The sequence below is a fragment of the Schizosaccharomyces cryophilus genome (assembly GCF_000004155.1).
Source record: "Schizosaccharomyces cryophilus OY26 unplaced genomic scaffold supercont4.6, whole genome shotgun sequence".
NCBI classification, from domain to species: domain Eukaryota; kingdom Fungi; phylum Ascomycota; class Schizosaccharomycetes; order Schizosaccharomycetales; family Schizosaccharomycetaceae; genus Schizosaccharomyces; species Schizosaccharomyces cryophilus.
In genome coordinates, this window is record NW_013185629.1 from 675,668 (window position 1) to 699,165 (window position 23,498).

Below are 23,498 nucleotides of genomic sequence, written 5' to 3' on the forward strand. Positions count from 1 at the left end.
AACAATATCGAGTTGTTACAACCTGACTCTCTCAAAAGATACACCCAGGGGGGTCGCCTTCTTATTATAAAAAGCCTTAAATAAGACAATAGAAAATGCCGCCAGTGAGAAGGCAAGCGATTACCATTTCAGAAAAAAAGGCAATAAGGAATTTTTACAATGGATTTGAAAGTAAGCCTGGGCAAAAAGCAATAAAAGATTGGTTTGAAGACACGTTTCAAAAAAACATATCTCAAGCAACTATATCGACAGTATTATCTTCAAAATATGATTACTTGGATCATACTGACCTTGTGAATGAAGGTGCAGTAAAGTTGCGACCTGCGAAGTTTCCAGTCTTGGAGAATGCGTTGGCTGAATGGCGGCAACGAATGGAAAAACAAAATTTATCCGTGAGCAGTGAGTCTATTCGGCATGCTGCGATGGAATTATGGAAAAAATTACCGGTTTATCAGAATCAACCACCTCCTGCTTTTAGTAATGGCTGGCTAGAAAAGTTCAAAAAGCGACATCCCTTGCTATCCCAAAAAGAAACTTACACCACCACATCTACGCAATTATCGCCGCAAGAGTTGCCTTCTGTCAATCTTCAACAAGTATCACAGAATTCATTAGAGTCTGCCACATCTACTTCCCTTAATCAAAATTCCATTTCTCTGCCTAATACTCCCCCTATTCTCGGGGATGATGGAGCTCAACCGATCAGCGATGTAGTGCGCATTCACGAGCTAAAAAACAGTTATGCCATCAACGACATTTTTAACATGGATGAAATCTCTTTTTTCTGGAAACTCACTCCCAAACGCATTATCAGGAAAAATAATATCGGAGGCGTTGAACGCAACAAAGCATTTGTAACCGTTACCATTTGCTGCAACGCCAACGGAACTGAGCGGTTGCCTTTGTGGATTATTGGATACTCAAAAGAGCCAAGAGCTTTTCAGGCTGCCAAAATTCCTCCTCATAATTTAAACATAATCTGGAAGCATAATGGTGTAGCTACAATGAGTGATTCTATTATGGAAGAATGGCTTCGATGGTTTGATTCCCAAATGAAAGGTAGAAATGTTCTCTTGTTGTTGGATAGTTCCAGCATCCATCAGACAAGCATACAAAACATTCGAAATTCAAAATATCCTTTAAATAATGTATTGGTTGTCTTATTGCCTCCAAATATGACAAGCATATCCAATCCATGCGAGCAGGGCATCAGCAAAACCTTCAAGGCTCATTACCGTCGATCGTGGATTTATAATATTTTACTGAAAACTGAAAAAGATATAAATCCTTTACGCACTGTAAACATTTTGCAAGCTGTTCGCTGGATGGTGGACATTTGGGAATATCAAATTGAACCTGCTACCATTGCTGGTTATTTTCGTCGCTCTGGTGTATTGGGCCCGTTACTAGAGGCAGAACCAGAACCTTCTGAAACTTCACGGATAGTATCTCAATTACAACAGACAGTTTCAAGGTTTGATAGTCAGAAAACCGCCGATATTGAAAATTTCATCGATCCACCTGAGGAATTAAATCAAGACCAAGACGGTTTGTTGGTCAATCAAGTTGCGGCCCACTTCCTTCCTGATCGTGATTTTGAAACCGACGAGGATGAAATCATTGAACCATACGTCTCACTCAAAGACGCTTCAAAAGCTTTGGAAATAATTCTAAAATATGAGCAGCAGCAAGATTTTGGTGATCTTAATTTAATCAAGACACTAAATATTTACCAAAAAGCCCTCAATGTAAAAATAGAAAAGTCCTCCAAGATGGAATTTATTAACACGCTTTTTTAATGATAATTTTATTTTTAATCTTTCCTTTAATTCTTTGCTGTTCACATTATTCTGGTAATACAGAAAACTACCTTTTACTTTCGAACATATAATTCCTATACTCTGATCTTTCCAATATAATGAAATACGACTAAAAAGTTATTCATAAATAATATGTCTATATTGTCTATAAGTCTATAAGTCTATGAGGAGGTCTAAGTTTAAATAATTTACAACATATTAATGATGCTTTTATAAACTCTAGTTATCAGAAGAGAACATCAACAAAAAACTTCATGATAAATAGTAATTCCTGCGTATCAAAAATGTGTTAACTCTATGCCATCTGACTACAAGTTGTCAAATTCCTGTCACTTAAAGCCGGATACAAAGATGACTTGTAATGATTCGTTCTTTTCTTAGGCTTTTGCATCATATAATTGTTCACAAGTGAAGAAATTCTGTTCACAACCGGAGCTGGATAACGTTTGCGCTTTAGCTGTTCCACAATTTGGACAGCTTCTTCCGTGTTGTTGACGCTCAAATATGCACGAACCATATTTTCGTAGGTACTCGGTTCTTTGCCAGACATACCGTCATATTCCAAAAGATCAAAATAGTATCTGGCTTTACTAATCATTCCAATTTTTGTAAAACCCTTAATTAAAGCATTTACAATGTAAGCGTTTAAAGACACACCATACTTTTTCATATCACAAACGATCTGAACTCTCTCCATGATGCGATCGTTGGCAATTAAAGATTCTATTTGGGACTGAAAAAGATTTGCGTCTAGTCGGATCTCCCCGGCTTCGTGCTTGGCAAGTGCAACAAGATAGCACTGGTTAGCAGCTTGAACATCAGACATCACAATACCAAGAATATGAATATAGGCAGCATAATGCATCGGAAGAACCTTTACATTGGTTCGTTCCATTAGTTCAAGTATCGCCTCAACTGATGTAACGTCGACAGGTTCAAGCATACCATAAGCATCCATTAGCAATTTATATGTATGAGGGGAAGGTTGTATGTCTGTCGAACACAATCGATTATAATAGTATAATGCCTTCTCCCGATTATACATAGTTTGGACTTCAAACTGGATCATGGTATTATAAGGTGCCACCCGAGGCTGATAATTGGATTGATTTTCCATTTCACAAAATAATTTTTCAGCCAAAGCCTCATCACCAATTCGGCAAGCAGCATTTATGACTGTTCCATAGGTCACACTAGTAGGGAGCAAACCAAATTCTTTCATTTCCTGGAAAAGTTTCCAGCATTCGGTGGTACGACGAGCTCGACCTAGTTTAGAAAGAACTGCATTATAAAGAAAAACAGAAGGCTTAACGTTATGACGTTTAGTTTCCTCGAATATCTTCAACGCAGTGGTAGCATCGTCGGTGTCTCCACGTTTCGTTGAGTTGTTGATCAGATGTGCAAAAGTGGAAGCTCGAGGAATGTAGCCTATAGATTTCATTTGCTCACAGAACATAGTCGAGCCTCTAAAATCACGGGCAAAAGAGGAAGATAACACCATCGAGTCTAATACCAAGGCCATAAACCAGTTTGCCTTCTCAACAGACGAAGCACGTATTTTACGATAAAACAATTTCGCATGTTCAAATACGCGACGGACAGCGTCAAATTGTTTATGCTTACTCAAGGCTGACACCAACGAGGGATAAACTTCTGGATGTAAAAACTTATTGTTTTCAATTAACTTCCCAAATTGAAAAAATAACAGATTAGCATCAATTTGCTCAGCTGAAGTACTCGACACCATTTTTGATACACTAGAATTAACTTCATGATCGATTAACTGAAAATGATCAAAGAAATAGCAGACTTGCGAAATATCTGCCAACATTTTTTGACCTTTATTGTCAGTGGAAAACCCAATGACGGCTTCAGAAACAATATTATCTCGCACTAGTTCAACCAAATATTCATCTTCCCTCAAGTAAGAGAAGGAACGAAGTAAAATGTGAACATTCTTAAAGGATGCAGGGTATTCCTTACTAGAGAAAACTTGTAACAACTCCTTTAGGTCTCGCTTACTGGAAACTGATCCCTCAGTTTGAACGACATTAAAAGCTGCATATTCAAGCAGAAATCCAAATACTCTTGGTGAAAATGAGTTCAAATTTATTGTAGATTTCACTATGCTTTGCACAAGTGTGTGAAGCAATGGAGCAACAAAATCAACTTGAGGAAAATTAACTTGGCTTTCCAGGATAGATAGTAAATGAAACAAAACGTTGGAATCGTTATGAAGTGACTTTGGTAAAATATCCCAGAAACCATTCAATATCGACAATTGTAACGCTGCTGTGTTTATAGAAGGAATATTGCTGGAGGTCGAAACTCTGGGCTCCACGTGCTTTTTGAGTAAGCGCAAAGCGAGACCGACATAACCATTATCAACAAATGCTTTATAAACAGTAGAAAAGTTGCAATTTGTGTAAATAGAAACAGAATTGATTACCGGGTAGACGTGTAATCTTAAAATATCAATGTTATTGGTTTCCACCAATAACTGCAGATACTGTAAAAGTACCTTATGTTCTTCCATAAAACGAGCAAGTGTAAACTTCCGAACGAACCTTACAGCAAAGTTTACGTCCTTTACTTTGCAAGCCGCTTCCAAGATGGAAGATATAATTGCAGAATCTTCTTTATAGCTGTTAATCTTGTCCAAAGCTAAATCTAACCAGATAGCAGCCTCTTTGTAGCTTCCTAAAAGAGAAAGTCTGCGAAGAAAACAGTTAACGACAGAACAAGGAATAGTTTGTTCATGCTTTGTATTTTTGAAAAATGATTCCATGAGTTTAATAGCTTCCGCAGGATGATTCGTTTCAAAATAGGATTCCATGAGGGCTTCCCAAGACTCTACATTTGTGCTATCCAAGTTACTGGTGGGATCCGATAACATATAATTTTGTAAAAGCTGAAAGCAAACTTCCAGTCTTTTGGCTTTTCCATAAGCTCGGATAAGGGCAGGAAGTAAATTAGGATGGCTGTCTGCTTGGATAGACTGGAAAGGAATGCTTTCCAATAAAGACTTCAATTGACTAGAAGTTCCATAACGAGCGATAGAGTCGATGAAAGAAGCATAGAAAGAATTGGAATAGGGAATATTGTGGTTTATCAAGCTGGAAGTGTACATAAAAACAGCTGTTTGCAAGGGCATTTCAGAGCGTAAATCAGATAATTCAGTTTGCAAATCCTTAACGATATGAGGCTGAGCAAACGCGGTACGACTTACAAGAAAATTAACTCGATCATCAATGACCTTCGCACGTCGACACAAGGCGGTAATGACGGTTTCGAAGGTTTTTGCATCAGGAACAATAAAGTGATTTAACATGTCTACATAAACTTTGATAAGCTTCTGCATGTTCTTAGAAGAATTGATATAATAATCATTGTTCGTCATGCATTCAAGAAGAGTGTTAAAAGCGTCCAAGTTCAAGACTCCTGGAGAATCGCAAGCAATCTTGTATAACTCAAAAGTGTGAATGGACAAGTTACTATGAGAAAGACGCTGAAGAAAAGAAATAAAATTCGCTGGAGAAGAAAAGGAGCTGGGGGGTAAAGAAGCCAAGGAAGATTCCAGAGAAGGAGGATAAGACTGATCTATAGAAGGACTGGTCAGAGCAGATGGAGTCTCTAAAGAGAGAGGAGAGGTGGCAGAAGAAAGTTCTTGAGGATTGTTGGCTAATTCCTCAGGGGTCATAGGTTCGCATACAGTTGGAAGCGAAGAGGGAAGAAGAGAAGGGTGTGGAATGCCATTGATATCTAAATATTTAGAATGGTTCTGAGTAGATAGAGTCTGCTTTGGATCAGATAGAGGAGGGTCACGAACACTTATAGGAAATCCACGTTCAAGGGATAGATAGTCTTCCTCGGAAATATAATAGTGTTCAGGAAGGTTTTGCTTAGAAGAAGAGGTCGACAAATTTGATTGAGCTTGCTGCTGCTGAATCCAGTTTGTCATATTTGTAAGTTTTAGAGGAGGCCGATGGACAGCGACGTTTTTACCTAAGGTTTGTCTAGCAATATTTTGCAAAAACGAAGCTTTTGTATATACCATTATGAAAACCTGAAAGACGGTGGTATCTATTGTGTACAATCCAAACAAAAAATAAACAACAAAAAAAGAGGAAATCTAAACGGTTAAAAAACAAGATGAAAGAGAAAGTAATTCCGCGAACAAAAACAAGGTTAACGTCAAGAGATCGACCAAACAGAAAAAAAATGAAAGAAACAAAATAAATAAGCTGTAATCTAAAGAATTCCAGGGGAGTTTTTTAACCAAAGGAGGACGTAAAAGACACAAAAACGAAAACAAAAATTTTAGGCAAGACTACAAAAAAATGTATTCGTATGAAAAAGCGAACACTTAGCCACTAAACAAATCAGCGAGTTGATCCAATTGCACAATTGTTTTCAGTCAGAACTCCTAATCAAGGTAGATAGATAGAAAGGGCTTTCTTGAGCTATGATTAGCGCACCAACGCTTTTATAGCTTTATAAACAAAAGAAAGACAATCAGGAAGACTGCGCAGTAATTTTTTACACAAGGAAAGGAAAGGCAAAAAAAAAACTTAATAATTGTTGTTTCAGGAGAAGGGAGATATGAGAATGCGAACTAAAGAGAAAAAAAGAGGAGCGAAAACGAGAATAAAACGAAAATCAAACAAAGCAATGTATCACAAGTAAAAGACAGAATCGAACAAACCTACAGGAACAACTTGACTAAAGTTTGCCAAGCAACGAAGAAGAGCAATAAAGGCAATTCTTTAGGGTAATGAGCCAGACTGAAGAAAATGGGTTCGATCCCTTGTCCTTATAAAAAAGAATGGTAAAAAAAAAAACAAATGAAAAAACAAAGTGATGATAGACGACGAGATTAACAAATCCCGAAAAAAAAATTTCTTATTCCTTTCTACACAATGACAATCTTCGAAAACAAAAGTATAAGAAACCAGGTTTCTAACTTGTTTTCCTCTTTTGATTCTGTTTGTTGTGGTGTAGAATAAGAGCGATAATCGATGAAGAAAAAGGTCAAAATTTACGAGAACTGCTTCTCGAATCAAAACTAGCGCTGAACTCAAAGCTGACGGTGTGTGGCGGAAGGAGCGTTCGAATTGGTTGTTGATATAAATTAAAAACCCGAGTCCACACCAGGGGGCAATGAGCTTTTTTTACCGAACGTATGATGAAGCGATTACGAAATCATGCCACTTCGGTAAATAAAAAAGGGGATGATATTACTAACGATTAAATTATCTTGGAAACGGCTCAATACAATATGCCTAAATAATATTGTTATATTACTAAGGGAAATGGTCGATGGTCATAGGTAATATAGTCAGGCATTCGTAAATACACTCCTATACATTTGCTTGCTCAGTTTATTTATATGAGAAGGGTCAGTATATTTAAAAGACTACAAGGAGAATATCCAAAGAAATATTAGGGAAAAAGGCGAGAATATAACTCTAAATAAATTTATTCGGAATTCAAAGGATAAGAGAATGAATTGAATTGTGAGAACCAGTGGATTATTGACTATCAGAGAAGCTCTTTATTGATTTATTTGTTAGCCATTTTTTCCCTAAAATCAATTCAATTCTTATTTAATTACGCTGAAAAAATTCACCATACCAAAACCACAGTAAACTTTTATTTATTTATTTATACATTCCTTTATTTACATTGCCAGCTATGCATGCAGCATTGCTTTGTTGATATTTCGTCCCCCACATGGTACTTGCGTGGACGAGTATATAAATAACAAACGTAAATAATTTCATACACGAAATTGCTCTTTGCAGTTGGCAGATCTATTTGTCAATTCATTGCAAATGATCGCTTTTTGGAGCCTTTTTATTTTATTTTCGGTCTCCTTGGCCAATTCCTTTGAATTTGCTTGGAAGGTATGTTTGTTTTCTTCGTAACTCAAGTTTCTCTTTCACCTTGTCCAAAGATCGTTTAACTTTGTGCCTATATTATTTCTCTCAAAATCTTATTATTATTTTTTCGTTTATTGCTAACCTTTATTTCTTGTTTAGGCATGTCCCAATTTTAAAGACTTTTCCACTAGAAAGCACTTTCCCCTTGATGGTTCCCTGAAGCTTCCGTTCCAGCGTCCTGTACAAGCCTGTCGTACTTTTCATTCTCAGGCTGTAGAACAAACGATTGACGATGTAAAAAGCCAACTTGCTGACGAAGATCTCGCTCGTCTTTTCGAAAACTGTATGCCCAACACTCTGGACACCACCATTCGCTGGCATTCTGAGTATTCTGAGCATCCACAAACTTTGGTTATCACAGGAGACATTCCTGCTGAATGGATCCGTGACTCTGCCAATCAGCTTGCCCCTTACCTCCCTCTTGTTAAATCAGATCGTCCCCTGTCCAGCCTAATTTTAGGTGCCATCCAAACCCAAGCTGAAATGCTGATTCAATTTCCCTACTGCAATGCTTTTCAACCACCCAAACAAAGCCATATTGGTGGAAACGACAATGGCCAAAGTGACCGCGTAACTCCAGCATACGATCCCCAGGTTGTGTTCGAATGTAAGTACGAGCTTGACTCTCTTGCAGCCTTTCTTAAGCTTTCCCATAGTTATTGGCTTTATAGCAAAGACGAATCTATCTTTACCCCTAAATGGATCTCTACTGTGCAGGTTATTTTCCGAGTCTTGGAAGAACAATCTACTCCCACTTTTGACGAGAGAACTGGCCTTCCTAAGCATCCCGTTTATACCTTCCTTCGTCAGACGGATGCTGGAACTGAAACTCTTGGCCTTTCTGGTCGTGGCTTTCCTCTCAATAGAAATAGTTCGCTCGTTCGAACCGCTTTTCGTCCTTCCGATGACGCATCTATTCTCCAGTATCTCATTCCTGCCAATGCCATGATGGTAGTTGAGCTTTCCCACCTTTATGAGATGCTGGAAGCTGCTGGCCATGCTGATTTAGCAAAACTTGCCATGACCTGGGCTAACAAAATATCAGATGGTATTCGTGAAAATGGGATTGTAGAGCACCCTAAATTTGGAAAAGTTTACGCTTATGAAGTAGATGGATATGGAAGTGCCATTTTCATGGATGATGCAAACATTCCTTCTCTCCTTTCGTTGCCCTATCTCGGTTTTGTCGAACGCGATGATCCCGTGTACTTGAATACAAGGAAAATGGTTTTGAGTCCCGATGGAAATCCATATTTCTTAAAGGGAAGTGTCATTTCCGGTATTGGGGGTCCCCATATTGGTTTACGCAACGTTTGGCCCATGAGCCTTATTATTCAGGCTATCACTTCCGATGATGATGATGAAATTCGCTCTTTATTAAACACAATCAAGCGTTCTACTGCTGGTCTTGGTTTAATGCACGAGTCTGTCGATGTCACTTCTTTCGCACGTTACACAAGATCCTGGTTTTCTTGGGCGAATTCACTTTATGCTGAGCTAATTATAGATTTACTGGAGAGAAAACCTCATTTATTGAAGGAAGACCAGTCTACTTGATTACCGTAATCTATCTACGCGTTTTTTTCACGAAGCTTAATCCACAGATGATTTGCTTAGGACAGAAAGGATATATATTCTATCTTTTTTTTACAGAAAACAATAATGATCATGCCATGACTTAATTTCCATTGTTAATCATTGCTTTTAGGAGCTTTACCTGTAGTAGTTTAATCTACAAGAAACAGCAATTGAATCCTTTTCTTTTTTTACTTTGACAAAGGGAAAAAGCAGTGGGAATGTTTCTATGTAATCTTGTATTATATCGTATGTACAGGTTACTGAAGGCTACAGACTACCTTTGATTTTTTGAAACGACCATCACTAATTGTTATTTGTTTTTTATATTACATTCCAACTAAGGAGATTTCTGTGTAGAAACTAATCATATAAAAAAAAATTGTAATCTTCCTCTGCTATAAGTGACCTTTTGTTCGATTTACCATCGAATTGAGTGCCCCCTCAGAACCAAGATAAAATAGGATCAGAGACGGATACTCAAGAGATGAACAAGCCTATTATCCTATTTGAAAACGAAAACGAAGGAAAACCAGAAGAAAATGTGTCCTTAATGCCTTGTTTTATTGGTTTTGATGGACCAGCTCCAGTTTCTGAATTTTTTCATAACAAAATCTCAAATAAAGATGATTCTAATAAACTTTTGGCATATTTTCGAGGAAGAGAATTGAATGGAAGTATACTACAGCTGCCTGAAAACTATGTAGGTGAATGTGTTGAATTCCCATTACTAAAGAGTGAGGATCATTCCTTCACTGGAAATAAATCAGAAAGCGAGGATGAAGCAAATGTTTCTGATGAACACTGTCCGGCATCATCAACCTTTTCACAATTTAAAATCTGGGATCGAGACGTATCCACATCTATAGAGCAAAACAAATGGTACAAAGGTGTCATCGAGTGGACTCAGTTTGCATCCAGAGTAAGTTGTCTTTCACTTTTAATATAGCTAATAATCCTTCTTAGATTGCTAGCACCGAATAAAAGCGGGCAAAAGGTTTCGTTCTTCGAGAAATCTTGGGATATTCACTTTCTTTTGGCTCTACTTATTTTTTTTGCATTTTATTTTTTTCTATTTTAACTTAAAATCTTCATCCAAACGGTTTGCCGAATTTGTCTCCAGATGAACTTTCATTTATTCTCACTTTCTTTTTCGCTAATAGCATATGCTTAATACTTGATTATATCTTTATGCTTATATTTATTCCTTTCGTTGTAACCAAAGGCTGTTACTCTAAGCAGGTGACAGTCAATGTCAAATTCGTTCAACCAAAAGTTTTCAGTACTTCTATAGACAACAAGAAAATTCACGTAATACTGGTATTTCTCGCTTGATGTTTGATTAATATCCTCTTAATTTTGATTAGCTGTTTTGAAAACATTTCATCCTTCTTTTGTTTGTGTCGTTCTTTTCTCTACAAACCTTTCTTTTGGATTTACACATTTTGACATTCTTTTTCTTATTTTATTTTCATTCGTTTTTCTTTTGTTTTTTGAGCTTAAAACGGTTCGTTGTTGTTTATGATTTAGGTATTTCATCAATTTCTTTCTCACAAGAAAAATAATTTTGTTTTTTTGGATGTTTCCTGAAAATTCCCATGAGGATGGTGCGTCTTCAAATCATAGAAAAAGCGCTTTCTGGAAAAGGCTGAGTCAAGACTCGGCGTACGAAAAACCGAGGAGATCAAGACATGTGCAAAGCTACTCAATATCTGATTTTCCTAGCGAATTACAACCTACAAGAGCTGCTCCTGAACCTCCTAAAGGTAAATTTACTCAATATGCGCGTCGATTCAGCAGTCATATAAAAAGCCTTTTTTCCAAAAAGGCTTCTTCCCCTTCTGGAACTTCGAACCCATCTTATAATACTTTCTTCCATAACCATCATCATCATCATCGGCTTCCTGTACAGACAGACATTGTACCATCGCCAAGAGAAATGGATTGGAACTATGAAGTCAAAGTACCAAATAAAACGACTCTCAGCCCCAGGAGAACGTATGTAAGAGGTCACTCTAATGGAAAAAAGTCCTCTTATCTTGGCCGTTCTCGTTCCTTGAATTTGCGACCTGAATCTACTTCTATCTCTTTCCCGCTTCATCTGTACAAAAGCGACACAGCAGGAAGTAATCCAAGAACGGCTTTTCCTGCTCGTACTTCTTCAAGTTCTACTTACTCCTCATTGCCGAGAGTATCCGGTGATAACGAGTCGTTGAAGCTTGCTCCTATTGAATCTTTGAATGCAACGGCAAATCGAAAGACAGAGGGCTATGTATCTATTTTAAATCGAAGAAGCGTGCCTAATCCCCCATCGTCCTTGAACTTTGGAGAATGGGATACAACTCCCCTTACTAATATTCAGGAAAAATCTACTGATTAAAAGCTCTGCCTAAAGACAGCCTGGCTGCTTGATTGGAAATGGATAAGTACAATGGAACTGATCTTCATATTCATCCTTAGACGTGTTTTATAATGATTTGTTCATATAATCCAATACCGCTTATCGATTTGTAATAAAAGGAATTGGCAGGTAAGTGTTTACCGAAGAAAAACTATTAGTGACAGTTCTCCCTGTTTGATAGTTATCGGTTTCGGGCCTAATGCTAGCCTGGTATTCACATCGATCGAGTTTCTTGTGTACGAGCTAAACCCATGGAAAACTATTTGGTATCATTGACGATGTTTATATACTACAGGAAAAGGGTTTCCTATCATCAAAATTTAAAAGTAAGCAAGCTTTTAGGAACGAGATGATATATCTAAAAAACATAGGAAGAGCAAACGTTTAATTCTATTTTAAGAGTCTTCTTCATTAGAATTGTCTTTTTGCCCTTTTTTGGATACCTGGTAACCTCGTTGTGCGTTCACCGAGTCGATAATTGTTGCTATTTCATTACGAGATTAATAAGAAGTTGAGGCGTAATTATAACTTCATTCGAAACTGTATAATTACTTACAAAGGAGGGAGCATGAAAGCGGCTGATCGCGCATTCATGATCGGGAATGAGTTAAAGTGTGATTACTGATGAAGTCAGCAAAATGTTGATATAAGGCTATAAGTTTTTGGATGTGTTGCTATCGACGTGGATTTCAATTGTGATCTTATTGTCCAATTTAAAAACTGAATAACTAAAAATCGAATTCTTGATTTCTAAAAAAATGTCAATACTTCTTCTTCAAGACACCTGGTTTTTAATTCACAATTTCGAACTTGTCTTTTGTACTAGTTGGAAGCCATCCCTTTTTCAGATTGCTATTTTTTATTGTCATGTGGTGAGGGTGTGTCGACCTTGGAATGACTCTGATGAAACCATCGGAATGTACATAATGGTTTTTACAAACAGCCATTTTTTTATTTACCAACGAATCTTTCTTAATCTTCATTAATTTTCGGCGGTTTTGTTAATGGTTTATGCCTATTCATTGCAGCAAACAAAAGTAATTTTACACCTAATTTTGCAATGTGCAGCATCAATCATTTAATTTTCTTTTTATACCCTTTTCTAGATAGCCATTTTTGTTAACTATAATTCATTTATTAACGCTCATATACTAGATTGTAAATCCATTTAACATTCATAATAGCTTTGTAATTTTATATATTATAGTGATTATGCAGATACGATCATAAAAAAGGGTAATCATAAGGGATTTGTAGCAAAAGGAGGAACGTGAACAGACTGCTTTTCTGCTTGTTTCCTACACCAATTTTCAAAATTGACTAGGGCAAGTAACCGAGATTCATTCGGCAAACCTTGAGATTTGAGCATCGCCAAGTTTGCCAGATTTGCAACACGTTCGCGCTGGGAAGGATCCAACGCATTCTTTAGTGCCGGTGTATAAGAAGCGGGTGGAAAGCAAAGCAAAGACATTGTCAACTCAAGTGAAGTAAGAAAAGAAGGATTTAAAGGTGCAATTGGAGCCAAGTTTTCAGTAGCAAATGTCAGACATTTCTCGATCGTAGCGTCTGAAGCATCGTCTCGATTCATGGCTTCACGAATTAGCTCTATAAGCTTTAAGCGCAAAAGTTCAAATAGAAGCTCAGAATTTTTGTCAAGAATCTTTATAATGAAAAGTTAGAAGTAAAAGTTATCGTTAAGTAAGAGTGAGTTTGTGGCATACCTCAGGATCTAGTTCATTAAGCTGATAAATTGCCGAATTGATAGACCCTTCACGAATTAATTCACAAACTTCCATCCGCTCTCGGATACTTCCGGGAATAAAGTAGTCTTCAATTCCAGCCTCAGACGCAAAAGTACGAGCTCCTTGTTCATTTCCCTGAATGATCAAGTAATCTAATACCAACAAGTTGATGTCACTGAATACAAAAGAAAGTTATTATACTTCTAGCTCAATTCACTTACGCTGTGTTTAACCTGATTTTATGACAACGGGCTTCCCATGTCTCAGAATTCGGTGAAGACCTATCACTCATGAAAATATCAGCGGAAGATGACCCGGACCCTCCCATAGTTGAAGAATTCTTGAATATTCTCAATTTCTTCTCTTGATCAGAAATAAACAGCGTTCAGTCAGCCACCAGCAATAATTTAATGTCAAAATATTCGTGAATTCCAGATCAGTCACTTGGAGTATCGCCGCTCAACCTAGATAAATTATTATTCTTAGTTTTCTCTTTACAATTGAAATATCCAACAATTATTATGAATAATCAAGCAATTCGTTCTTTAGTGCTTTCTTCATACTTATTATCCTATGAAGCAGGCACGATTTAGCGATGTCATACGCTTCGTAAGAGGATTGTGTATTTCGTTAAACCAAGAATATTAGGTAAAAAAAGCAAGGGTAAATATACTTAAACTTGAAAAATACCACTATTCATGAATTGTTAACTTAACGTAAGAAATATATTTTACTCTAATGTTGAATTTGCGAGGACCGAAATGTCATTGAAATGAAGGAACTGTGTAGAGATTTGAGGTTCCATAAACAAACCACCATAAACAACGAAAACATCTAATATGAGCAGAATTGGCGAAAGTACCTAAGGATTTTGAAGCGTAAAGTTATTTTTAGTTGAAAATAATTGAATTTAGGAAAAGGAATCTGTTAGACTTAAAATTTTTGGTTTGATAAAATCGGGACGTTAGAAAACTTATGAGCGAAGGGATTAGACCTGTTTAATTTATTAATTAAAATGTCAAATGAAGAATCTGGTAGCGAAGATGAAAATGACTGGCTTGATTTAGACTTGGGTCAACCAGCTGCCATCGAAAGAAAGACCTTATTTGAAGAGCAACCACTCAACCTGGACACGGAAAAGAGTATACAAATAGACGAAAATGTGATTCGAGAGAAAAAGCCAGCGAAAAAAGCGAGTTTAAAGATTACTGCAGCTGACCGGAAAATCCGACTGCAAATTCATCAAATGCACCTACTCTGCCTTACCTATCATCTTTGTATCAGGAATTCATGGTGCAATGATAAAGTTCTCAAAAATCTTGCCAGGTTTGTTCCACCAGGTATAAAGGCATCTCTGCACTGTTCGCCGCAGAAGTCACAAATGATCCGAAATAAAAGCTTTCATCAAGCTTTAGTTGCATTAACTGAAATATGGAAGCGTCATTTCAAAATTATCAGAAACGGGTTACGAAGGCCTTGGTATGGGGCCTTACAAAATGACACTTTAGGATGTGAACCTGTTTCCAAAGAAGACTTTCTTAAGGCAGCAAAGTCTCTTGAAGGTGACCGAGACATGGGATGTCAGTTATTTGTTTCTCTACTTCGATCTTTGGATATTCCTGCGCGCCTGGTTTTTTCTTTGCAGACTTTGAGTTTCCGCTTTGTTGGTGCGTCTGCTGAAGGACAAAGTCCACAGACAAGTGCTAATTTTTCTCAAGATAGCTTGGAATATCTTTTTTCACCGAATCCTTCTGATGTCAGTCCAGCGGCGCCAAAACGTAGAAGGACGTTAAAGCCAACTTTTTCATCATCTTCTCCTATTCGAGCATCACCTGCTGTTTATGAACAGCAACTTATTGATTCTCCAAAGCCTGTTTTCTGGGCTGAAGCTTTCAATACATCAATGCAAAAATGGGTTTGCATCGATCCTTTCGGCGATGCCTCCTCTGTGGGTAAGCCTAGCCGTTTTGAGCCATCTTCTTCAGATCCATTAAACCAAATGGCTTACGTTTTTGCCGTCGATTCTCATAGATATTTAAAAGACGTTACAAGGCGATACACTTCACACTATTATCGTATCATGAGAAATCGCCTTGAAATTTTCCCTTTTGGAAGTGATTGGCTAAATTCATTTTTATCCAAATTAAAAAAACCACAGGAGATGTATAGAGATAGTGACGCTATAGAGGACGCCGAATTGTTGAGATTGGAACAAGCAGAAGGGATTCCAAAAAATATTCAAGACTTAAAAGATCATCCGGTGTTCGCAATTGAAAGACATTTGCGAAAAAACGAAGTCATTGACCCTAAGAAATCATGCGGAAGAATTTCCACTAAAAAGGGAGTGGAGTTTGTATACCCACGAAAATACGTTAGGCTTGTTTTTTCTGCTGATCGTTGGTATCGCAAAGGTCGTATTGTAAAACCTGGAGCCCAACCTTTGAAGCACGCTACAGATAAAACGAAAGGTAATATCCCATTGTATGCTGAAGATCAAACTGATATTTATACACCTAAACCAGTTGTGGCCGATATTGTCCCAAAGAATGCTTATGGAAACATTGATTTATATACTTCGAATATGCTACCCTATGGCGCTTATCATTGTACTCATGAGTTTGCTGAAAAAGCTGCTAAGTTATTAGAAATTGACTACGCTCGTGCTGTAACAAGCTTTGATTTTCATAAACGTATGTCTCGACCTCACTATACTGGTATCGTTACTTCGAAAAAGTTCAAAGAAGCCTTACTGCAGGTTGCGGAAGGTATAGAATGGATCCAAGAAGAAGAAAACTATAAGCAGAACGTTAAAATGGGAGTTCAGTTGTGGAAACGTATATTATCTGGGTTACAAATACGGCAGCGTATCATGGAAGAATATGGTTAATTCGGTCAGTTGTATTTATGTGCTCTTTATTCCCTAGAATTTTTCAGACATTATAAAAGGACCTTAAAAGGTAATAGCATTATTACTAATAATTAATTCTAACTATACATCATGTAATTTAAAAAGTATCTGTCAAAAGTTGTGTTTTTTTCGAAATACGCTTATCCAAAGAGATCAAGAAATATAACGAAAAGAAAAGCATTTAATCGGTCCAGACCATCCCATAGTTTTTAAAAAGTACTCAACATACTGCAATTGAATGTTCTTTCAGTTGAGTACGCCAACTTAGGCAATAATCCTTCCGCTCGAGACTTTTTATAACTCCATTGTGTAGCATTCTGCGTATCCCAATTCCAATAGAACCAACCCCACGTTCTGTCGAAAGTTTCAATTTGGGCAGTAGCGAAGTTATAAAGTAACTTACGATACTCTTTTTTATAATTAGCAGGATCATCGTTAGCAAAGGAACAAGTGCAATTTCTTTGAAGAGGACAGCATTGAGCATATCCATTTGGCGAAAATGTTCCATCCCATCTCGCGCCCTCTCCCACGTTGTTCAGAAACTCAGCACAATCAGTATCAGCCAAACTCCATTCGCCGACTATTGTTGGAAGCTTTGCTTTCTGTTCAACCTCCTCTCTCCATGAGTTACAAATAATGTCAAGCTTATCCTTATACGATAAGGCAATAAGGTAATCATTGAAAATTGTGTACCTATGTGCATCAATGAGCACATTCGGAAAATGGAAGGCATCAAACTCTTTTTCCCAATTACCTGGTCCCCGAAAGCCGTCACTTATAGATATCAAAGTGCTGGGATGAGTAGATCTAACAATTTTGTACGCTTTTTTATGCCAATCAGTTATTAACTTAGGATCCGTCACAAAAGAATTTGGCTCGTTCAGTAATCCGTAAATAGTGACGACATTCCTGTATCTATCCTGAGAAAAGAAGGCTGATAGTTGCTCATGTATCTTTAAAGTACGATTAGCATTTTGTTTTCCTTCGGGTCCAGAAAGCCAATTTAACTGACCCAGGTAACCACCATGATTCCAAGAATTCTGGTTTCCTGGAGCTGCATGAAGGTCCAAGTTAACACGTAAACCTTGAGAACGAGCCCATTCTATGGCTCTCAATAAATAACGCCAACCAATCCCAGAAGCACTTGTTACATTCATATCCTTTTCCAGAATCCAAAAAGGAAATGTGATACGTACATGATCTAGTCCAGCTTCGCGAACTTCCTCAAGTGTCCTTTTTGTTACAAACGTACTGTAATGCTCTTCTATAACTCTTGTTGCGTTTTCTCGAAGATATTGGTGTAAACTTAACTCATCGCGTAATATATAGTGCGTTCCATTTTTGACTTTAAAGAAAGAAGGAGTAATAAATGGCTCAATTGAAAGCCAACCACCCAGGTTAACGCCACGAATTGGTATTTGACCATACGGAAAAGGTTGGTTTAAAGGAGGAACTGTTGGATTTGCTTGAACCGAATCATCATAAGTATCATTAAGTCCCATGATACTAAGGTTTCCAACCGTTTCACTGGTAAACGTAGTATTGAAATCCGTTGTATCCAACCATGTGCCAGGATCTAACAATGATCGCTTTGCGTATTCCGGAATTTGATTAATTGTAATGTTGCTTTCATTGCTAGTCCTAGAAACGGGTAATGAAAAGTTTTCCCTTGTAGCCAAATGTTCACCTTGGCTTCTTGCGGTAGGAATGATAACGCAGAAAATTACAGGCAAAAAGACTGCTAGACAAACAGTGACGGATAAAAAGCAAACGATTATCGCTATTAAAGTGATCGCTTTCCTAGAATATGATTTAATTGATTGGGGTACGCTGAAGTCATCATCTAAATCCTTTTTATATTCAGCTGAGTCCGTATTCATTACATCTCCCATAGTAAACAAAAATAAAGTGAGAGAATCTGACAAAAGAAAGACCGTTAACAAACGATTGTTATTAATGCTTGGGTAAAGCAAAAAAATAAATTAAACAATACCATGTTAGTACTTATTTATTAACGACCTTTAGCATCCAGCAAATATTTTAGTCATAAGCAGTCCGGAAATTTCAGACTGTAAAACCATCAGAGTGACGTTACCAGAACTTTACAATTCTTTTCATATAACGAAAATCAGGAAGGATTATGCAAGGCTTATAGCCTTAACTTCTGTATCGAACTGTGCAATAGCAATCATGTAAGTACGTGTTCGGTAGCTGCTAAATGTTCGTTCCGATATGCCTTAATTTTTCGTTCAACGTTAACTTTTTCTTGTAAAATCTTCTCTTCTTGTAGTTTCTTTGAGTTTTCGAAAGAGTTTACTTCATCAGCGAAAGTTTCATACAGTGTTTCGATTTCCTCACGTACTTCCTGATAGCTATTTGAAACTTTTTTTAGTTGACTTGAAGCTCCAACAAATTTCTCGTATAGTTTTTCATAAATATTAATTGGCACCGTAAAAGCTGACGGATCATTTTTTCCCACTATTTCATTATTAAAATCCTTGGCTTGTTGGTCATAGTCAAACGGACCCATGTCTGAGGAAGACACTACGGGGAGTATGTGTTCTTTCTTATTAATAGATCTTTTTGTATTCACATTTCCATTCCTATGTGGGTTTGAGTTTTCAGTGCTCCAAGAAAATTCAGATCCTGCTTGCTTATTTATTTGTGAAACTGGATTTATATGATCGGTAGGCACAGTAGAAGCACTTTCCTGATTTTGGTTAGAATTAACACCTATCGTCTCAAAGTTTTCATCTTTCGGGGAAGTCGGTTGTTCATTACTATTTGGTTGGGGAAGGGGGTGAAGCACTCGAGGAGAAGGAGGTCGAATTTGGAATATTTTCTGAGCATTTAATGATATATACTCAACCAACTGATACATATCATTGATCTGCTCTTTTGGTAGGATCACTGCAGCGATAGAGGCAAAAAATTGGACACGTTCGTGAGATCCTCCACGAAGTTTGGACAAAACAATTTGTACGATAGAAAAAAAGACAGAAAGCATCTTTATTTTAATCTTGGGAAGAGAAAGAAAATTGCTTTTAACCTGTTGAAGGAAAAATTCATGGTTGAGATTAGAGTTATCAGAGACAAGCTTTCGAAGAGCGAAACAAAATGGCCGGTCCAATATGTGACCAGCCTTTTCATATATTTTATCTTTTACATAAAATAGGAAGGAACCAAATAGTATCTTGGAAGGCACACTTTCTAAAGATATCGGTCGGTATGGGCTGTCTGCGATCAAGAAGCTCAGCTTAATCATCTCTAGCTCTTCAGCTTTCGTAAAGCTATGCAGGACGCTTTCTACTCCAGACTTGATATAAAATGCTGCTTCATAACGCTTCAATCCAAATATAAGGTCGTCAAGAATAACATCTTCACCATCACGAATGCTAGCAAACTTGGGTGAACTAGAGGGGGGTTTTGGTAAAGGCTTCTCCATAAAATATGTTTTTACAAAAATGCTCAATTAAATGGTTAATTGACACACTTTTTGTAAAGTTTTGGTGTTAAGACGCTGATGACAATCTTGTATCACTTTTCGATGCAATGCTTATGAACTTAAAAGGTATTTTAAGTTCCTAAAATTATAATAGTAAATCTCAAGGTCTATTTTCGGACTAATTTAAATACCAATACATTGATTCAAATTTAGGTCAACTGGTGGAGTTGTCAAGGGAAATTGAAGAATACAGAAAGTGAGTTTCACACTTACATTATTATACAAAACATTTTTAAAATATGCTTTTCATTCGTACAGCTTTCTAATATTCTTGGGTAAAATTTTTGTCTTTTGGGTAAAAGCTTTCTATTAAATCTAAGTTATACGAAAATCAAGTGGAATCAACCAAAAATATATAATCAGGAAAATCTAACATCTATAGTAAATATGATTGAGCACTTTAGGCATGCTGATAGCAAGAAAGCCAAAGTACTAGAGTAAAGTATCTAGGGGATGTAAATGAGAAATGAAAGAGGCGTTGGAATGGATCAAAAAGATTGTTATGAATTCTTTTCATTATACCTTTATTGATCGTGAATAAAATTGAAGACAGTGTCATAAAATCCTAGGAAGATGGCACCTCCACCGCTAAGCCAGAGAACACGAGGAACGATACCTGAGAAAAGGGCACGTGTTCCCTCTAAATGAATAATATTTTTCACTGTAGACACATAAGATACTCTCTGCTCATGTTAGAAGGGATGTAATTTGCTATGAAGAGCTTTTCAAGTATATCATTACCTTTTGTGAGAGCATAATTCTCGTTTTGATAACATCAAGGGGAGTAGTAAGCGCAGCAGCAATTCCTCCTGCAATAGATCCTGACATGGCGGCCTCGTGAGCCAAATTTTTCTCTCGGTTGTTCGAAGTCCTCCATGTCTTCTTAAGATATTCCCATAATGGGAACTGTATTAGTGTGAACGGGATTTCTCTTGCAATAGTAATACCATAACCGGAATATAAGCTACGCCAAGATTGCTCAGAATTCCAAATTGTTTGAAGAACATTTCTTGATGAAAGAGTTCCACCAGAAGCTTGAGCTCTTTGCTTAATTACTTCCGTAGGAACTCGTACTAAACAAGCGGCAATTTCACCCATGGATCCAGAAGTCATATGAATTACTGGTTCAGACAATGGTAAGCCAGAACGGCTTAACTTGGATTTCATGGTCTCATAAGTCGTAAAAAACAAAGAAGCTAACAATCGCCGTTAGTTAAGGTTCCTTCATAGAAACTCTCTTTTTAGCTGTTTGATAAATTTAAATAATGAAAAGCTTATTGAGCTTCTGTATTTTCAATTACCTCCCGGAGCACTACCAACTAGGATGCTACCAAGGCCCCGATATACGCCTTGAAAACCACCATTTGCAAGAAATCCTCCCTTTGCTTGCAATCGAGTTTTTATGGTATCAACTGGAAACAGAGACAAATCCACAGCCAATCCTGCACATATTCCAGACTATTAGTTTGTAAATAACAAGAGCCACAATCCTAAAGAACCTTTATTTAGCCATTACTTACACCTAATGCTTCAAAAAATGACATGGTAGTTGTTTTTCCCTCTACTTTAAAATATAAATGCTTTGGTTGTAGGTAGAAAAGTTATAGATGAAAAAACCAAGGATGACATGTAATCGACTTGTTCATCTAGACAGTTCAGACTGAGGAATTCAGTTGAATGGAAAAATGAAATTTTCACTTGGTATTTGAATTTTAAAACTTTACATTTATAAGATATAGAAATGGCAGTTTTTTGATTGTATTCTGGATTGTCTTCAAACATGGTTATATGCTCATTGATAAGAATGACCTTGGTTAATGAATTTTTTTATTTTTAATGAAAATCTATCTAGTAAAATGGCAAACAATATGCTGAATTTCTATCTTCAAGACGAATGAATACCCTTGATTCTTCTTTGACGCGATACAATTCCGACTGGTTGTCTTTCTTTCAAGGTCGATAAATAAGTAAATCAAAAGAAAACAGAATTATTATGTTTATTATATATGCCTTATATCAAAAAGTTCTTGTCAATCGTTCCTATTTATCGTATAGTGTCCATATGAAACGGGTTTTTTAAACAGGCGATTATTATATGTAACAAAGACACATAATGAGAGTACAATTTCTTGAAAGCAGATATTTTCCTGTATCCGTGAATGTCACAGTGTAAATCCCTTTGTATTTCAAGGAAATGTGATACACATTTCACATTGAGTGATATAAGAAAATCAAGATTATAATTAATCTTGATCGAAACGGTGTCGATTCATTGTACGTTGTGTTTGCGATTGTGAGAATTTGCACAAAAGTAAGTTATTTATTATCAGAGTTCATGAGAATGAGAGAATTTTCATTGAAAAAAAAAAAAGAAAATGAATGTCTGGTTTCTATTGTCTGTTTAACAGGTCGGAAAAAAGAACATTCAACCAAGAAACTCACAGCCTATGGAAAAAAATCAGAAAGACATTGAATAGCATTGATAAATTCCGAATACCAACGCAATGCTTTTTTAAAGCACAGACCATGGATATTATAAAAGAAAGGAGAAAAAGTTGTTCATCTCTACTACAAGTCCAAAAGGGATAAGGTTTAAAAAGCAACAGACTAAGAATAGTAATACGTTTCATAAAGTTTCGAGAAGCAGTGCATGATCTGCTTATGCATTTCTCATGCGTATTCCCAAAACATTCTCCCAGTTGATTTTCTGCCGTGTAATAGGAAGTTGCCGGCGAAGTTCTTTGAACTTTTTATCATTCAATGAGGAAAGTTCCACATTAAAGGAACGTTGGTTTGCATTCTCTACTTCTGTTAGAGCATCTGAAAGCTTCCCAACATCATTGACGCTCACATCGATAGGACGCTCAGCATCTAACCAGACATTTCCGTCTTCATAATAATGAACCCTAATAAACGAAGTTCCAACTAACTTCTTTATCTCTGTGTCATACTTGCAGACACACCTCCAACGACCATTGTAGTAATTTTGAGGGTTATACTTCAAAGACACCAGTATAATGCTATACTCCTGAACATTCACGTCATTCTGTATGATTGCAATTGAAACATCAGACAAATAATGATCCAAGGTAACTTTTTGGATTTGTTTAACAATGTCCTCTGAGATAGTCGGCTTCTCTTTATAGTCTTCAACGTCAATTGCTTCCTAAAGTACAGTGTTAGCGATAACTCTCTTTACAAAATCCTTCTTATTATACCATTGTTTCATAATTCACTGCAAATGACTTTTGTAGTCGTTGATCATAATAGCGACCGTTGTCCAATTTACTTTGGGCAGAAAGGACGACCCTTTCATCTTTGGATAAAGTTACAGGGGAATTCGAATCTTCATGATGCAATTGAAGTTCTTTTTGGATACGTTCCTCATCAGTTAATCCAAGTTCTCGAAGATCTATAATTTCAGTGTGAGAAGTCGTTTTGATAGTAACAACTTATTACCTTGTACCACTTGATTTACTTCACCTGGTGGTGACTCTCTGATAAACCTATATATAGATTCTCCGTCCATTTAGTTTCGTCTGCACTTTTTGGGTGGTAGCAGGCACTTGGTAGAAGATGACATTCAACTCCTAAGGATGATATAT

General features: G+C 36.9%; 11 protein-coding genes across 11 annotated transcripts; 5 read left to right on the forward strand and 6 right to left on the reverse strand.

Moving 5' to 3' along the window:
- The first annotated feature begins 44 nt into the window (after nt 1–44).
- SPOG_05200 (uncharacterized protein) lies at nt 45–2,010 on the forward strand. The gene has a single exon (XM_013169601.1). The coding sequence runs from the start codon at nt 96–98 to the stop codon at nt 1,797–1,799; it is 1,704 nt and encodes a 567-aa protein (XP_013025055.1). The 5' UTR covers nt 45–95; the 3' UTR covers nt 1,800–2,010.
- SPOG_01170 (PPR repeat protein) lies at nt 1,944–6,928 on the reverse strand. Its single transcript, XM_013169442.1, has one exon. It carries the CDS (start codon nt 5,875–5,877, stop codon nt 2,116–2,118), a length of 3,762 nt encoding a protein of 1,253 aa, XP_013024896.1. The 5' UTR covers nt 5,878–6,928; the 3' UTR covers nt 1,944–2,115.
- A 695-nt stretch (nt 6,929–7,623) lies between these two features.
- Nucleotides 7,624–9,736, forward strand: SPOG_01171 (uncharacterized protein). Its single transcript, XM_013169443.1, has 2 exons — nt 7,624–7,726; nt 7,862–9,736. Exons 1-2 carry the CDS (start codon nt 7,655–7,657, stop codon nt 9,317–9,319), a joined length of 1,530 nt encoding a protein of 509 aa, XP_013024897.1. The 5' UTR covers nt 7,624–7,654; the 3' UTR covers nt 9,320–9,736.
- On the forward strand, nt 9,672–10,620 carry SPOG_01172 (ribonuclease H2 complex subunit). The gene is made up of 2 exons (XM_013169444.1): nt 9,672–10,259; nt 10,304–10,620. Exons 1-2 carry the CDS (start codon nt 9,825–9,827, stop codon nt 10,319–10,321), a joined length of 453 nt encoding a protein of 150 aa, XP_013024898.1. The 5' UTR covers nt 9,672–9,824; the 3' UTR covers nt 10,322–10,620.
- SPOG_01173 (uncharacterized protein) lies at nt 10,571–12,887 on the forward strand. Its single transcript, XM_013169445.1, has one exon. It carries the CDS (start codon nt 10,917–10,919, stop codon nt 11,715–11,717), a length of 801 nt encoding a protein of 266 aa, XP_013024899.1. The 5' UTR covers nt 10,571–10,916; the 3' UTR covers nt 11,718–12,887.
- On the reverse strand, nt 12,802–14,024 carry SPOG_01174 (proteasome-dependent catabolite inactivation protein). Its single transcript, XM_013169446.1, has 3 exons — nt 13,702–14,024; nt 13,460–13,655; nt 12,802–13,398 (listed from the first exon to the last, which is right to left on the reverse strand). The coding sequence occupies exons 1-3, from the start codon at nt 13,806–13,808 to the stop codon at nt 12,979–12,981; spliced, it is 723 nt and encodes a 240-aa protein (XP_013024900.1). The 5' UTR covers nt 13,809–14,024; the 3' UTR covers nt 12,802–12,978.
- A 139-nt stretch (nt 14,025–14,163) lies between these two features.
- Nucleotides 14,164–17,706, forward strand: SPOG_01175 (DNA repair protein Rhp41). Its single transcript, XM_013169447.1, has one exon. The coding sequence runs from the start codon at nt 14,496–14,498 to the stop codon at nt 16,365–16,367; it is 1,872 nt and encodes a 623-aa protein (XP_013024901.1). The 5' UTR covers nt 14,164–14,495; the 3' UTR covers nt 16,368–17,706.
- On the reverse strand, nt 16,598–18,280 carry SPOG_01176 (glucan 1,3-beta-glucosidase Exg2; the record flags this gene model as incomplete). The annotated part of the gene is made up of 1 exon (XM_013169448.1): nt 16,598–18,280. The coding sequence occupies one exon, from the start codon at nt 18,278–18,280 to the stop codon at nt 16,598–16,600; it is 1,683 nt and encodes a 560-aa protein (XP_013024902.1).
- A 296-nt stretch (nt 18,281–18,576) lies between these two features.
- SPOG_01177 (uncharacterized protein) lies at nt 18,577–19,833 on the reverse strand (the record flags this gene model as incomplete). The annotated part of the gene is made up of 1 exon (XM_013169449.1): nt 18,577–19,833. One exon carries the CDS (start codon nt 19,831–19,833, stop codon nt 18,577–18,579), a length of 1,257 nt encoding a protein of 418 aa, XP_013024903.1.
- Nucleotides 19,834–20,148: 315 nt separating this feature from the next.
- On the reverse strand, nt 20,149–21,565 carry SPOG_01178 (S-adenosylmethionine transporter). The gene is made up of 4 exons (XM_013169450.1): nt 21,414–21,565; nt 21,195–21,351; nt 20,635–21,089; nt 20,149–20,576 (listed from the first exon to the last, which is right to left on the reverse strand). Exons 1-4 carry the CDS (start codon nt 21,435–21,437, stop codon nt 20,418–20,420), a joined length of 795 nt encoding a protein of 264 aa, XP_013024904.1. The 5' UTR covers nt 21,438–21,565; the 3' UTR covers nt 20,149–20,417.
- A 101-nt stretch (nt 21,566–21,666) lies between these two features.
- On the reverse strand, nt 21,667–23,460 carry SPOG_01179 (F-actin capping protein alpha subunit). Its single transcript, XM_013169451.1, has 3 exons — nt 23,353–23,460; nt 23,112–23,305; nt 21,667–23,059 (listed from the first exon to the last, which is right to left on the reverse strand). The coding sequence occupies exons 1-3, from the start codon at nt 23,420–23,422 to the stop codon at nt 22,553–22,555; spliced, it is 771 nt and encodes a 256-aa protein (XP_013024905.1). The 5' UTR covers nt 23,423–23,460; the 3' UTR covers nt 21,667–22,552.
- Between the last annotated feature and the right edge of the window lie 38 nt (nt 23,461–23,498).

Bases quoted from the DNA above. Each gene is read 5' to 3' on its own strand.
- SPOG_01173 (XM_013169445.1), top strand. From the start codon at position 10,917: ATGTTTCCTGAAAATTCCCATGAGGATGGTGCGTCTTCAAATCATAGA.
- SPOG_01178 (XM_013169450.1), bottom strand. From the start codon at position 21,437: ATGTCATTTTTTGAAGCATTAGGT. The intron at 21,352-21,413 runs GTAAGTAATGGC...ACAAACTAATAG, and splicing joins CATTTTTTGAAGCATTAGGT to TCTGGAATATGTGCAGGATT. The intron at 20,577-20,634 runs GTAATGATATAC...TAACATGAGCAG, and splicing joins GAATTATGCTCTCACAAAAG to AGAGTATCTTATGTGTCTAC.
- SPOG_01175 (XM_013169447.1), top strand. From the start codon at position 14,496: ATGTCAAATGAAGAATCTGGTAGCGAAGATGAAAATGACTGGCTTGAT.
- SPOG_01179 (XM_013169451.1), bottom strand. From the start codon at position 23,422: ATGGACGGAGAATCTATATATAGGTTTATCAGAGAGTCACCACCAGGT. The intron at 23,306-23,352 runs GTAATAAGTTGT...CTGAAATTATAG, and splicing joins AGTAAATCAAGTGGTACAAG to ATCTTCGAGAACTTGGATTA. The intron at 23,060-23,111 runs GTATAATAAGAA...ACTGTACTTTAG, and splicing joins CAGTGAATTATGAAACAATG to GAAGCAATTGACGTTGAAGA.
- SPOG_01172 (XM_013169444.1), top strand. From the start codon at position 9,825: ATGAACAAGCCTATTATCCTATTTGAAAACGAAAACGAAGGAAAACCA.
- SPOG_01170 (XM_013169442.1), bottom strand. From the start codon at position 5,877: ATGGTATATACAAAAGCTTCGTTTTTGCAAAATATTGCTAGACAAACC.
- SPOG_01174 (XM_013169446.1), bottom strand. From the start codon at position 13,808: ATGGGAGGGTCCGGGTCATCTTCCGCTGATATTTTCATGAGTGATAGG. The intron at 13,656-13,701 runs GTAAGTGAATTG...TTTTGTATTCAG, and splicing joins AAAATCAGGTTAAACACAGC to TGACATCAACTTGTTGGTAT. The intron at 13,399-13,459 runs GTATGCCACAAA...TTCATTATAAAG, and splicing joins TTAATGAACTAGATCCTGAG to ATTCTTGACAAAAATTCTGA.
- SPOG_05200 (XM_013169601.1), top strand. From the start codon at position 96: ATGCCGCCAGTGAGAAGGCAAGCGATTACCATTTCAGAAAAAAAGGCA.
- SPOG_01171 (XM_013169443.1), top strand. From the start codon at position 7,655: ATGATCGCTTTTTGGAGCCTTTTTATTTTATTTTCGGTCTCCTTGGCC. The intron at 7,727-7,861 runs GTATGTTTGTTT...TTTCTTGTTTAG, and splicing joins CCTTTGAATTTGCTTGGAAG to GCATGTCCCAATTTTAAAGA.